The 14,485-nt window shown below is 35.8% G+C and overlaps 2 protein-coding genes and 1 non-coding gene across 3 annotated transcripts in view; 2 read left to right on the top strand and 1 right to left on the bottom strand.

Moving 5' to 3' along the window:
* The first annotated feature begins 200 nt into the window (after positions 1-200).
* LOC120073313 (WD repeat-containing protein 3) lies at positions 201-9,453 on the top strand. The gene is made up of 12 exons (XM_039026079.1): positions 201-648; positions 1,148-1,363; positions 1,970-3,094; positions 4,194-4,316; positions 5,216-5,397; positions 5,475-5,706; positions 5,854-6,063; positions 6,141-6,269; positions 6,680-6,748; positions 7,913-8,035; positions 8,858-8,908; positions 8,988-9,453. Exons 1-12 carry the CDS (start codon positions 415-417, stop codon positions 9,123-9,125), a joined length of 2,832 nt encoding a protein of 943 aa, XP_038882007.1. The 5' UTR covers positions 201-414; the 3' UTR covers positions 9,126-9,453.
* Positions 9,454-10,318: 865 nt separating this feature from the next.
* Positions 10,319-14,485, bottom strand: part of LOC120073263 (protein fluG) — a 30,065-nt gene continuing 25,898 nt past the window's right edge. Inside the window, exons 16-18 of the mRNA XM_039026002.1 lie at positions 14,224-14,456; positions 12,485-12,627; positions 10,319-10,656 (exon numbers count right to left, since the gene is read on the bottom strand). Coding sequence (XP_038881930.1) covers positions 10,594-10,656; positions 12,485-12,627; positions 14,224-14,456 — 439 coding nt within the window. The 3' untranslated portion in view covers positions 10,319-10,593. The remainder of the gene's footprint in view (positions 10,657-12,484; positions 12,628-14,223; positions 14,457-14,485) is intronic.
* On the top strand, positions 12,952-13,078 carry LOC120074822. Its single transcript, XR_005481103.1, has one exon. It is a non-coding gene; the product is annotated as a U6atac minor spliceosomal RNA (small nuclear RNA).

Genomic DNA, 14,485 nt, shown 5'->3' with positions numbered 1-14,485 from the left:
ACTCAAAGTTAATTGTTTGACATTCGTATGTTAGGTAGATTGACCGTGAAATCAGTCGAGATGCACCTTAGCTAGACCCTGACACTGAAGAATAAAAGAATATACTGAACAATTTTTTTTTTTTTTTTTTTTTAAAAAAAGAGAAAATAAATATCGCACATGTTAATCTATAGTCTACTAATTTGTATTTTTTTTCCTTAAAAACGAAACTATTGAACGACTAAACCCTCCGGTCCTTCTTGCCTGTCCAAAACTTCCACAATTTTCTTTCTTCTCCCTCCCGCCGTCGCCCATACTCCTGCATCCCTGCTGCAGTAGAACGCCGGCACGCCACTCTCGCAGCCGTAAAACTGCCCCACGTTCTTCTGCAGCTACTCGTCGTCAAGTCCACACTCAGTCTTCCACGGCCTCTCAATGGTGAAGGCCTACCTCCGATACGAGCCTGCGGCGGCTTTCGGAGTGATCGTCTCTCTCGATTCCAATATTGCCTACGATAGTTCCGGAAAGCATCTCATAGCTCCAGCTCTTGAAAAGATTGGAGTCTGGAATGTTCGTCAAGGTGTCTGCACCAAGAATTTAACACCTACTGAGGGCTCTCGTGGCCCTTCTCTTGCTGTTACGGCTGTCGCCTCCGCTCCTTCTCTCCTGGTACGTCATTTTCTAATGGCATTCCGAAAATAATTGAGAAAGTAATTTTAGAGTTCCAAAGTTTGAGATTGCTACTACAGAATATGGAATCAAGGATGTCAGTACTCTGAATTGTTATAGTTCAAATGATTTCAGAAAACTATTGAAATAGAAGTTCTTCCCGCTGTCGAGCCGAAAGTTTACTCTTTAGTGATAGTGACCATATCTTGAAGACAATACTTTTTGAATTTTATAAGATTTCATCCTTGTCATTATTTGAATTTCTCTATGCATGCATGTTTGGAAGCACAGATTGCTCTGTCGATTGAAAAAAATAAAAAACACACGTAGGACTTGAAATTCATTTGCTGTTGTGCTCGTTATGCATGTTATAATTAGTAAGAACTGGCTGGAGGTTTGATGCCATTTATAAACACAGCAGTATTTTGGCGCTGGCTGACTTTCTATAATGGGGAAGCTGAATTTCCATTCATTGTCTATTTATTTTTTATTGTTACAGATCGCCAGTGGATATGCTGATGGTAGTATAAGAATTTGGGATGCTGACAAAGGAACCTGTGAGACTACTTTACATGGACATAAAGGGGCTGTTACCGTCCTTAGGTACAACAAGCTTGGTTCCATGTTTGCATCTGGAAGCAAAGATAACGATATTATACTATGGGATGCTGTTGGTGAGGCAGGCCTTTTTCGCCTCCGTGGCCATCGTGATCAGGTTCACAACTATTAGAATTTGATTGGAGCTCTTTTGTTTTTCTTTTTCCCCCCTTCGATTCTCTGATACAAAAGAATAACTTCCTTTATCTAGCTTAACTTGGTACACTGAAAGTAGAGCTCAAGTCTTCTACTGCTTTCCGTTTTCTGTCCAGTTGAGTTTTCTCCTAACAAAATGGCAGATATTATCAACCTCTTACTTGAAATATTGTGCCCACATTACTAAAAAATTCAATGTGCCATACACTTCTCCAGCAACAAATTTTGTTAAGATTTCTAAACCACTCAATTAAGAATCTTGGCCTCTTCCCTTCATTCAACTTAATTCTGATTTAGTTGATTTAGGTTCTTGTCTCCGTAGAACTCAAGGATATGGTTGTTCAACCTATGGAACATATCTTGTTCAAGTTAGGTTCTAAGTTTAACTTAGTTGATTAGTGTATTTTAACTATATAGTTGCCTGTCGAAGGATTTTCCCCCCTCCCCCTCTTTTTAGGCCTGATTCAGTTGATTACTATATTCTGGCATGTGTAAATCATTTAAGAGGCCTGTCATTCTCGTAGCTATTTCTTTGTCCATTTATGTCTTTTCCTTATTCTTTATGCAGGTAACTGATCTGGTATTTCTAGATTCAAGTAAAAAACTCGTCAGTTCTTCCAAAGACAAGTTTTTAAGGGTGTGGAATCTTGAAACACAGCATTGTATGCAAATAGTTGGTGGACATCATAGTGAAATTTGGTCAATGGACCTTGATCCAGAGGAGCGGTTTTTAGTTACTGGATCTGCTGATCAAGAACTTCGATTTTTCACAACTAAACATGATTTGGTGGCTGGTAAGTCTGTTGATGAATCAAATACAAATGGGACCGAGAAGGATAGAGATCAATCCACTCCAAGTAAATGGGAAGTTCTAAAACAGTTTGGTGAAATTATGCGACAAAGTAAGGATAGAGTTGCTACTGTAAGGTTTAATAAGTCTGGAAATTTGTTAGCCTGTCAAGTGGCAGGAAAGACTGTTGAGTTATTCAATGTTTTGGACGAAACTGAAGCTAAGCGTAAAGCAAAACGTCGTATTAATCGGAAGAAAGGAAAGGAGAAAGCTGGAAAGGGAGAAGAGGATGTAATAGAAAATGGAAAGATAAACCATGCTACTGGAGAAGAAGGACACGGCTCCATGATTACAGTTCCCGATGTCTTTAAGCTACTCCACACAATTCGGGCTAGCAAGAAAATTTGTTCCTTTTCTTTCTGTCCATTGATTCCAAAAAATTCGCTGTCCACATTAGCATTATCTTTGAATAATAATTTATTGGAGTTTTATTCAGTTGAAAACAGTGCAGTTATGAAGTTACATTGTATTGAACTCCAGGGGCACCGTTCTGATGTCAGGAGTGTAACACTTAGTTCTGATAATTCACTTTTGATGTCCACTAGTCACAATGCTGTAAAAATTTGGAATCCAAGTACTGGATCTTGTCTTCGTACTATTGATTCTGGCTACGGGCTGTGTGGTTTAATTATTCCTCAAAACAAGTATGCACTTGTTGGAAATAAAAGTGGGGCTATAGAAATTATGGACATTGCAAGTGGCAGTTGTGTCGAAGTTTTAGAAGCTCATGGTGGCTCAATACGATCAATTGTGGCTTTACCGCATGAAAATGGATTTGTCACCGCTAGTGCTGACCATGACATTAAGTTTTGGGAGTATCATATTGAGAAAAAATCGGATCAAGTATGTTCTCTTCTTTCATCTCTCATGATCTCCATGTTTTCCTATTTTGACTTCAAGAAAATTTTCATGAATAGGATCATTATTTATTTATTTATTTTTTATAAAATCAAAACTTTTGTTCAAATAAGACGGGTCTTGTCCCTGAAGTAGTGTGGTGCAAAATGACATCTCTGAGATGTCTTCTTCTGAGTAGCTTGTAATTTGATGAAAAATCAATTTTTGTCTGTGCACGTTTTCAAATTTTAGATTGATATAATATCTTTTCACTTCGGAGCAGTTTTTCTACTTGGATCTTTAGATTATGATTCCTGGAGTAGATGCTTTTGATAGAATATTTATTATATATATAAAAAATAAGAAATGAAGAATAGGCAAAACTGCCTAAGGGCTGGGTTGAGGAAACCCCCTTCCAAAAAACTAACTACACGACAAGTGCTTTCCAATCACCGATAATCATCAAGATGCTGTAGTTACATAAGAATTTGGAATGTAAAGAGATCCACCAAGAAGGCTTCTTTTCTACAAGATTACAAAAGGAGTCAAACAGAAGAGACTTATCTCGAAAAAATCTACCGTTTCGTTTGGTCCATAAGTGCCACACGTGTGGCAGAGCTACTCGAAATCCTAGCTTTAGCTAGCAAATTCGAACCATAACATCAAACCTAGCTTCTTTTAATAGAATATTCATGAGATAGAGTTGTTGCAGATATTTTAATTTTCCGTAAGAATACATTTTAGCTTTGTCTTGAAATTGATCTTTGCCTATGATCCTGGCTGCTTTATATTTAGGTTTGGTAGATCTCAGACTTATAGTTCAATTATCTTGTGTGAATGAACTATTTGACATTGAGAAGGTTTCATACTTGACCTGTGATGACTCTATACAACTTATCTGACATGTTGTGACGTCAAGACCCAAAAAGGAGAAGGTTTCATATTTGGATTTATAAATGTGATGTCTTCCTTTAATTTCCGTGTAATTTATTTCCACCATATATATAGATTTGGCCTTATATGTGGCTTTTTGGCATCATTAGAAATTTAGAATCTATGCATTTTTAAGTGTTGTGATGTTCTAATGTTGTTATCTGATTTACAGGACCCTAAAACCCTTTCTGTAACCTTTGTGAGGAGTATGAAGATGAATGATGATGTTCTTGTGGCTGCTGTTAGTCCTGATGGTAAATATGTTGCTGCAGCGCTGTTGGATTCCACAGTGAAGGTGAAGTTTTCCTTGTCATTCAATTTTTACATTGTTTTATTTTTATTTTGTGATTGTGATCATATAAAAATCTCTAGTTTAAAAAAAAAGCTTTTATTGTGCGTTTGTAGCAGCTTCTTGAGTATTGCTTTTGATACAGCGTGAGTTCACGTGAGGGGAGGTGATGTTTACATTTCTTTGCATCAGTCTTTGTTCACGTTTTACTTACACAAGTCAAGTCACCTCTTGTCACGTGGCATTGTTAATGATTTTGTACCACTTCACTTGTTAATGACTTTCTTTGCATCTGGACTGCCCTAAATAAGGCTTTCTTTGACCTTCGAGCTGGGATATCGTGGTAGGGTACCTAAGAAGCACACTGTTAGAGGTTAAATTAAATATCTCACTTACCAAGAATTGTATTGAATCACCAACCAACCCAAAAGCTAAAGCTGATGAGTTACAATAAATTTAATCATATAAATACTTAAACACTCCCCCCTCACTTATGGACTTGGAAATTTGTAGAATTCCTGTCAAGTGGAATTCAATATTAATCGGGGAGAAAGTGACATTACAAGAGTTTGAACTAGACCTTCTGCTCTGATATTATATTAAATTACCAATCAACCCAAAAGTTTCAGCTAATGAGATACAGTAAATTAAGTTATGTACATGCTTCAACATGTTGAATATTTGGGTTTCTATTAAGAGATAAGTCATATCGATACACCTTTACTTCCACTGACTGTTCATCTTTCTTTCTTTCTTTTTTTTTTTCCTTTTTTTTTCCTTTTTTTTCCTTTTTTTTTTTTTAACTAGTATGTCGATCACACACACTTATAGAATAAAACCAAAGGGATTTACAGATTACTGCTTCAAGTTCGTTGATATATTTTTCTTTGTTCTCTCCATTCTAGGTCTTCTTTATGGACACCTTCAAAGTTTTCCGTACTTTATATGGTCACAAGCTACCTGTGCTATGTATGGATATCTCATCAGATGGAGACTTGTTAGTGACTGGCTCCGCAGACAAAAATTTAAAGATTTGGGGTTTGGACTTTGGTGACTGTCACAAGTCTATTTTTGCTCATTCAGATAGGTGATGCATTCAACATATATGTCTTTATATTTGAAAATGTTGCCAGTCGATTATTGATTGTAATTTTCTGGTTACAGTGTCATGGCTGTTCAATTTGTGAAGAAAACTCACTATGTATTCAGTGTTGGAAAGGACCGCCTTGTAAAGTATTGGGATGCCGACAAATTTGAGTTACTTTTAACGCTTGAGGGACATCATGCTGATGTTTGGTGTCTTGCTATCAGCAACCGTGGTGATTTCATAGTCACAGGATCTCATGATCGATCCATACGTCGCTGGGATCGAACTGAAGAACCATTTTTCATAGAGGTGCAGTCACTTGTTTCTTCAAAAGTATCAAATGATATTCTATTAATGAATGATATTCCACTAATGTTGTTTTTTAATGTTTAGAATGCTCCTGTAATAATAAGAATATACAATTCTCAATGCGTTGGATTCTTTTTTGAATTTCAGGAAGAGAAAGAAAAACGACTGGAAGAAATGTTTGAGGCCGACCTTGACAATGCATTTGAGAACAAGCACGTGCCCAGTGAAGAAGTTCCAGAGGAGGGTGATGTTGCTTTGGCTGGGAAAAAGACTCAAGAGACTATTTCGGCGACAGACTTGATAATTGATGCTCTAGACATGGCAGAGGCAGAGGTCAAGCGTATAGCTGAACATGAGGTCTGCAAACTTTGTTCGAATTTTATGATTTAATGTTTTGCATCTTACAAAAAAGTGATATAATGTTTTGTATTTAGGAGGAGAAAAGAAATGGGAAAGCTTCTCATTTTGAGCCAAATGCTATGATGCTTGGCCTATCACCATCTGATTACGTTCTCCGTGCCCTTTCAAATGTTCACACAAATGACTTGGAGCAAACATTACTAGTATGTTATGAATCAAGCATGCTCAGTTTCATTCACGCAAATTTTAAGTCTTGGTATATCAATGCTAGTTCTTGTTGATAGTAGTGCATTGCCATTTTTCATAAGATATCATTATTGTCTCACCTTAAAAATACAGTGGTTATTTATATTCATACACAAGCTTTTTACTTATGCAAAACTGTTATCCTTATTCTTGCTAAGCTTGAGTGTGTATGTGTAGTTATACATTTTTTATTTTTTTGCTTTTTCCTTGTTTGTTTAAATGTTTTTCTAAGATGGACTAGAGATTGGTGTTTCTTGGCATGTTTGTACCATATATTGTTTGTCTTCTAGTGGTTGCAATTTCTAGTTTCAACCTTGCGTTCGGTATTTAATACTAAAAGCCTCATTGCCATTTTGTTTCTCTACAGGCTTTACCGTTCTCAGATTCTCTGAAGCTTCTATCTTACTTGAAAGATTGGACTTCCAAACCTGACAAGGTAGTCCTAGAATGTTTTCATAATTCTTTTACAAGACCCCTCAATTGCCTCTTCCTCCTTTTATTTTATTATTATTATTTATTCATTTTCTTGCCTTGGTACTTTTTTTTTTTTTTTTTTGGGATAAGATGCCCTTGGTACTTTCACATATTATGTTAAAGCTTTTTAGGGATAAGGTGAAAGAACATAACCAGCCTGGGTTGGTTTAGTGGTAAAAAGGAGATATGGTATCAATAAATGGCTAAGAGGTCAAGGGTTCAATCCATGGTGGCCTTACCTAGGAATTAATTTCTTACGAGTTTCCTTGACACCCAAATGTTATAAGGTCAGGTGGATTGTCTCGTGAGATTAGTCGAGATATACGTAAGCTGGCTTGGACACTTACGGGTATAAAAAAAAAAAAAGTGAAAGAACATAGGATGATGTTGCATGAATGAAGTTACTAGTACTAGTAGTATGAAGAGATTCAATGACTTCACTCAACTGCATTACTTGAAGTGTTATTCAATTTCCTTTTTCATTTTAACAATCCTTTCGTAATTTCATTTTTTATTACTATAGAATCCTTTCGTAACGTCATTTTGAAACCTTAGCTCTCTGTACTTTTGAATATATCTATATTTGTACTTTAGCTCTCTGTACTTTTGAATATATCTATATTTGTACTTTGAGCATTAGTCTCATTTCATTATTTTAATGAAGAGACTTGTTTCCATTTCAAAAAAAGAAAAAAAGAAATCTCGGCACAATCTCTGGTATGTATATTAACTTTCTGTAATGATGAATAGTGCTCTGTTTGTTTAGATTGGCTGATTTTTGCACTCCCAAAAGATGTAATGACTTGGAAAAGCTTACTGCTCAGTGGTACATGAATATACATGTTACCCGTTTTTGCCACTCTTATAGATTGCTGTGTCAGCTTGTATTTCTTGGTCATCACCACCTGATACGGAACTTTAGAATCACCGAAAAGATGGCATAATAAATTGGACTTTATTATAAAATCATAGATTAAATAGTTCAAAGAGTCTGGCATTTGTGTGAATACTTACGGGACATCACCACATCTGGGTGCCACATCAAATTATTGTTTAACCAGCGTAGTTGGTACTATTCTACAAGTGGCCTTATAATAATGAATGCTTGTTTATGTGATATCTACAGGTTGAGCTCATTTGCAGGATATCTACAGTTTTGTTGCAGACACACCATAATCAGCTTGTTACTACCCCTGCTGCAAGACCTGCATTAACTATTCTAAGGGACATTCTTTACACTAGAATCAAGGTACTCCTGCGATTATTATAATGTTTTATACATTGTTTTCCCTCTCTATTTTTCTCATTTTTATGGCCTCATCTGGCATTTTCAAAGTAATGATGTTAGGTAAATATTCTAGTGTGGCTGTACCGTGTAAGGAAAGATCACCTTTTTGTTTCTTGATGTGAGGGCTTCTTCATGGAATCATGACAAACTATGGTGTAGACAAGGACAAGAGGCAATGAGCCAGTAAATAGGGATGGATAACAGCTTCAACCCAAGTAGTTACAAGGTTTAATCTCAACTAATCAGCCACTTAGCCAAGACAGTAACTAGGCTAATAAATAAAGCTCAAAACCGACAAAGATTTAGAAAAGAGAGAGTTTGGTTTGAACAACTACTTAAATCAAGAAAAGACAAGAAAGTGAAAGAACTAACAAGAACTAAGAGCTATCCAAGAATGACACAAGATGTCCTACATCAACGTTATTCACTTATGGTTAATGACTTCTATCATTCCTTACGCAAGGGTAAACTAACTTTCCACAAGACATGAAAGACCAAAAAGCCGCACAAATTACTAAAATGAGCTTGATCGTGAGAAGAGAATAATAACAAAAGAAGTTTAGAGGAGTGGAAACTAGAAGAGGACTTGAAATGCCCGTGTCCGAAGATATATTAAAACCCTAAAATTTAGGTGAGAGTTGCGTTTACAATTTTCTTTTTTTGACAAGTGATCCCCAAGTTTCTATAGTATTTAACTACCACACAATTTAGTATGTTTTGCATGATAGAGTTGAATTAGCAAAATATGTGCTTCAGTGACAAGATGAACATCTAATGTCTTAGGAATGCAAAGACACGATTGGTTTCAACTTAGCAGCGATGGATCATCTCAAGGTTTGTGTTCCAGTTTCAATTCCTTTTGCACTTGATTTCCATGATAGACATTTTGAATGATTTCTTTTCGTCATTTCAGCAACTAATGGCCATGAGATCCGACGCACTATTTCAAGACGCCAAATTGAAGTTGCAAGAAATCCGTTCCCAGAGTTCAAAGCGCTTGGAGACTAGGACAGAAATAAGAGAAGGAAAGAGAAAGAAAAAGAACAAGTAAATGCACTAGCCCACTTGCTTGGCTCCTACTTCTTACTTAGGCACGTTGTGTAGTGGGTGCAGTTCTTCAGGAAGATATCGGAAGATTGTAAGATGATGGCTCACCAAGATCACACAATGTATTGGGAATGCCTCGATGGACAGCGTTTTTGAGCCCTTACTACATTGCGGAGGTGAAATCTGCGAGGTTTAGCAAAGTAGGCATTGGGGAGAGTTTGTAAGATATCCTTCACAATTTTGCTCTTACCATTATAAGAACAAGCAATTCTCTACAATTTTGTTCTACTGTTATTTATACATACCTAGAAATGCCGTTGAAGTTACAGGTAGGTGTTAGCGTGGAATTTTATTTCCTTTAGTTTCACTCTCCAATAGCTCTTTTATCCTTCGATAATTCGCTAGCGAACCACCAGTGAAACGTGCACATTAGTCTGTTGGAGTGGTTTTAACACAGTCTGACACCAAAAACCAACCATTTGGTTTTAGTTAGGCTATATTTTCTAGTTATGTACAATTCGACTGTCTATCGGTCAATTTGATCGTTGATACTTAGGATATACTGTTTCAAGATTTGAGATTTGAATCTTCTTACTCAAAAAAAAAAACAAAGAAATTATAGTCTTCATTATTAGTGTATACTAAGTTGCTATTGTTTAATACTACAAAAAAGTTATGTTTACTGTTGAATGAGATCTCCCTTTGAACCATTCAAATCTAGTTATAAAAGTTAATTTATAATTATACCAATTAAGATAACAACTTGACTCTCTTAGTTCAATAATTGAGAAAGTGAAGAAGAATTAAACTATCAAGAATTGAAATGCATTTTTTAGTCATGAAACTCACACTTTTCTATCACATTTTTGTTCACAGTTTATTTTTACCATGTCTAGTTCAAATTCTAGAAAGAGAAAATTAGAAACCCTTTATATTTCGAAAATATAAAGGGTACAAAGAAATTAATAACTAGAAATAGTATTTATAAGTTTGGTTTTTTAAATAAAATAGCTATCAAATATAACAAATGAAGCATATTAAGATTACCTGCTCTAAAACCACTCCCCAATTTAATGCATTCACATACCATTTTCTTCAAAATGATCTCTTCGTCTCCCCTTTATTCTAACAATTCTTCCAGGCCTTACCTATCCATACATTCTCTTGGCGCATATATTTTTTATAGAGAAGACAAACTTATATAGAACAAAAGTTTCGTTTTTTTATTGAAACATGACAGTAGGTGAAATAAACAACCTACTAATACACGTGGAAATGAGTTGAGACCAATCGGCGAAGGGGTTAAACGAAAATAAAACCCTTATTACAAACCGCCTTGAAATGATTTCACTAGAAAGGAATTGAGACCTGTAGGCAAAGGGAATGGGAGAAAATCAGATCCTTATTAAAACTTTTGAAAAGATCTTCCCGCACTAGAAATGCAAGTAGATAGTGGGGTATAGGTTTGCTCCTTAATAGCGGTGTATAAGTTGCTTGTAAGCATCTGGATGCTGTGAGTAGTAATCCACCTCCGCCTGCAAATGACATTGTTTTTTATAATTTGTGATCACAAAGGGATTGATTTTGAAGCGTTGAAAATATGTTATTGAATGAAAAGAAATAGAGTTTTGAAGCACTTCAAAAGTTCATGCAAACAGATCCTTTACCTGTTCTATGCTGGCTGAAAATTAAATTATTCTTATTGACTTAGTGAATAATTACATCATCTATCTATCTTTAACAGTCTAGCTACAACGAAACTGAGTGTTGAGCCAACAAAACAGCCATATAATTACAGCTTAAGGACATTTCGGCCCAACTTTGCCGTAGAGTAGACGACTTAAATTAACGATTAAAAGAGGTTAGGTGAATATCGACTGTCTGTTACAGGGAACATGTTGAACAGCACTTGATCTTTCAAGTATTTTGTAGAATTAGCATGTGAAGCATTAACGCTTAAATTGTCACTCCAGAGAAATGGAACTTGAGAAGGAAACAATAGACTTAGTTTTACTCACAGATCTGCTAATATTAGCATGACTTCAATATTCAATCCCTATGGTTAGGAAAGACACCTATAGAATGCTTGTCTAAGAATCAAGCAACAAACGTTGAAAGTAAACCAACCCAGTCCAGTCCGTATAAGCGGGGAACTATACAGACCAAAAGAATGTGGTTTGTGTGAATTAAATACTAGATTGGGCAAAACCATTAGAGTATCACAAATTTTCAGTCTTCTAATGGATCTCTAAAAGCCTAAGCATTTTTTCAAGATAATGAAATTACAAGAGGGAGCAAGGAGTCACAAAAATCTCCCTCCAACGGGATTATATAGGTAAGAATGAACTTAAACTTAAGACAGAAGGAACTCAATAAAATTGGAAAGTCCATATGCAGTCGTTAGAGCTCTCTTTAACACTGAAATGCTGAAATAACCTTAGCACATGGCTGCAAAACACTTGTTCAAAGTACTAGCTAATTGGATGAGGAAGGCTGAAAATTTGAAATGAAGAGGTTTAGCAAGTTATTCCAAAGATTGGGGGAAAAAGAACAGGAAGAGGTAGGTTGGTATCTCTCCACTAGTTTTGCAAAGAAAGAATAATTTAGTTTGAGGTGGGAATTGGATTTCTTTTCAGACTTCTGTCACTGAGGTAGACTTCTTTGGTGAGAGCTGAAGAAACAACTGTGAAGGTGCCGAAGTTATCCAGAAACCAAGTTCTATGTCATTGCCAAATAATAAAGACGCCCTTCAATAAGATCCAAGAAATGAAATCACCTCTAGATCTAAAAAAAAAGAAAAAAAACCTACTGAAACCGTGTCAAGCTCAAGATGAGACATGCTTTCTTAAGATCGCGAACTCCCACAACTTTTGTTCGCACTTGATCCATTTTAAAAATCAATTATTCAGCTCTTGTGGTAGTAGGGGAGACATGCTTACTCTACGTCAACCAGAAAGAACGCCTTGGGATAACGATGTGACCATCTCACAAGAACAGTTTTTCATCCACCTATCACTCTCCTGTTTTGTTATGAACTCACTTGAGGATCCTACATCACTAGTAGCGAGAGAGGACTCTACAGAGAAAATCGAATGTTTTAGTATAAGTTGAACTGCTTGAAGAACCTTCCTATGTGACGACTCTTGTTTATCATATTTAGAATGTAAGGGAGATAGGTGGTAAAGCCATGGCATGGACACATATAGGATAAAATATATGGTTATGATTATATTTACGGCCTACAACAAGTAGAACTGATCAAAAGAATCAAAATACATCTAAATGGTGAGGCAATATAAGTGAAAAGAATTATGTCATAACAATACCATGAGATAACCCGTGAAAGTCAAATTGCATACATACCTTGCGAATTGCCTTTATGGCAACCACCAACTTTTCACCTATAAGATCTGTCAAGATATTGTCCTTTTCCAGAGCTTCTACAGATTCAGAAAGTGATTGTGGCAACCTTTGGAACTTTGAACCAAGGCTAAATGGATTTGTATCTGTTTACCATATGATCCAGGTTGTTATTAGAGTACAACATAGAATTTTTTGGAGTACTTTGCATACACATAAAAAATATCATGTGATCCTAAAGAGAAAACACAACCACATAAGCATGTGGAAGGTATAATGTCAAGATTGATAATATCCCTATTCAAAAAAAAAATATTATATATCGCATAGCATAACATTCAAAGGCCTACAATTCTATTAAAGCAAACTACTCTCCACATGTAGTTTCAAGGTGGTTAAAGTTAATCTGCTTATTTACTAAAGTTATTAATAATTTCTATCAAGTGAATTACAACTCTCGGGATAAGGTAGTGTTCGATTAAAGGAGAATGGTTGGCATCTCCCCTGACAGGGTCGGGAACAGCCCTTGGGCTTCCCTGTTAACACATATGGTTAAGGCTATCCACCTCTTGCAGGTGGATCTAACTCTCGGGATAAGGTAAACATATGGAGACCTTATTTATTTTCTCCTATAAGAACATAGGGTAGATTAACATCTTTTGTTCATTCAATATGGAACTAATCGTTTCTTTTTTTAAAAAAGAAAAAAAGAAAAAAAAAACTAATGTGTTATTACCATGGTGAACTATCAGGAAACTAGTCTACCACAGTCACTTAAAAAGCATGTAACAAGTGTCCATCACTACTATATCTTTTTTTAGCAAGCCACAACTTTTCACAAAAATTCAAAGTCCAAAAGAGAATGTCCATCTCCACTATATCATAATATTTAATCCCGTTTTCATAAATTTTTTAAATGGCTAATGGCACTATGAAAAGTTAAAAACCTTATCCACTAAGACTTCTATTCCTTTCTCCATCCAGTTGTATTAAAAGTTCAAAAGTTGGGAAACACCAGGGTTCGAATCCACTCATTGAAGGATAAAAAGAGAATGTCTTGACCGCTGTACTCCTAAGGAGTACTTCTCCATCAAGCTATATTATAAGGTATTAGGCAACTTTTTTGAGCTAGCTTAGCTTCAAGGACCATAAAAATATAAACGGGGCCAGAAAGCACCATTCATCTTTAAATGGGTTCAAGGCAACAACGTTGCTTATGCTTCTTTTAATTCAATTTACTCGACTTAAAAAAAAAAAAAAATCAATAAAGTTGCCATCAGACCTAAAAGCTGGGATAGATTTAATGTTTTAAACATATTCTTAACACACCACTTCATGTAGTGCAGGCTTAAATCACAAGAACCAACATGGAGACAAATTAAAATTGCAGCCTCAGGCTTTAAAGTTCAAGAGCTCATTATTTGATGACATATTAAGTGATTAAATCGAAAAGCTTAAATTCACTGATTAGGACAAATCCAATGTTTCAAAAAATGTCAACCATATCAGTTATATATATATATAATCTCAAGCTTTTGTTTTGTTTTGTTTTTTTAACTGCAATAAAGTGGGAGACCAACCACCGATGTGTATCGACACATATCATCATTACCCAAACCCATGGATATGAAAAAGTTTTTAGCCAAGAATAACTTATCATTTTGAATAGTTGTGCCATTAATATTCCATTTTGATTATAAATAGTAATGCTCTAGATAATTTATTGAAACCAGGACACTTACCAACAGGTTCAGGCAACTGAAGATGGTTCCGAAGGCCATCTAGTCCAGCAGAAACAATAGCAGCTAGACCTAAGTGTGGATTTGCACAACCATCAAAGCATTTGATCTCGAAGTTACTCACTAAACCATCCGAAATTCCGGGTGGACAAGCCGTTCTAATTGGAGATTCTCTGTTTTCTTTTCCCCAACATTGATAAGCTCCGCTCCATGTATTGGGTTGTATACGATCATAACTACAAGCAAACAAGTTGCCAAGTTGGCA

This window comes from Benincasa hispida, chromosome 3, assembly GCF_009727055.1.
Source record: "Benincasa hispida cultivar B227 chromosome 3, ASM972705v1, whole genome shotgun sequence".
Lineage (NCBI taxonomy): Eukaryota > Viridiplantae > Streptophyta > Magnoliopsida > Cucurbitales > Cucurbitaceae > Benincasa > Benincasa hispida.
Note: the sequence above shows the minus strand (reverse complement) of the source record. Positions and strands in the feature narration are given on the sequence as shown.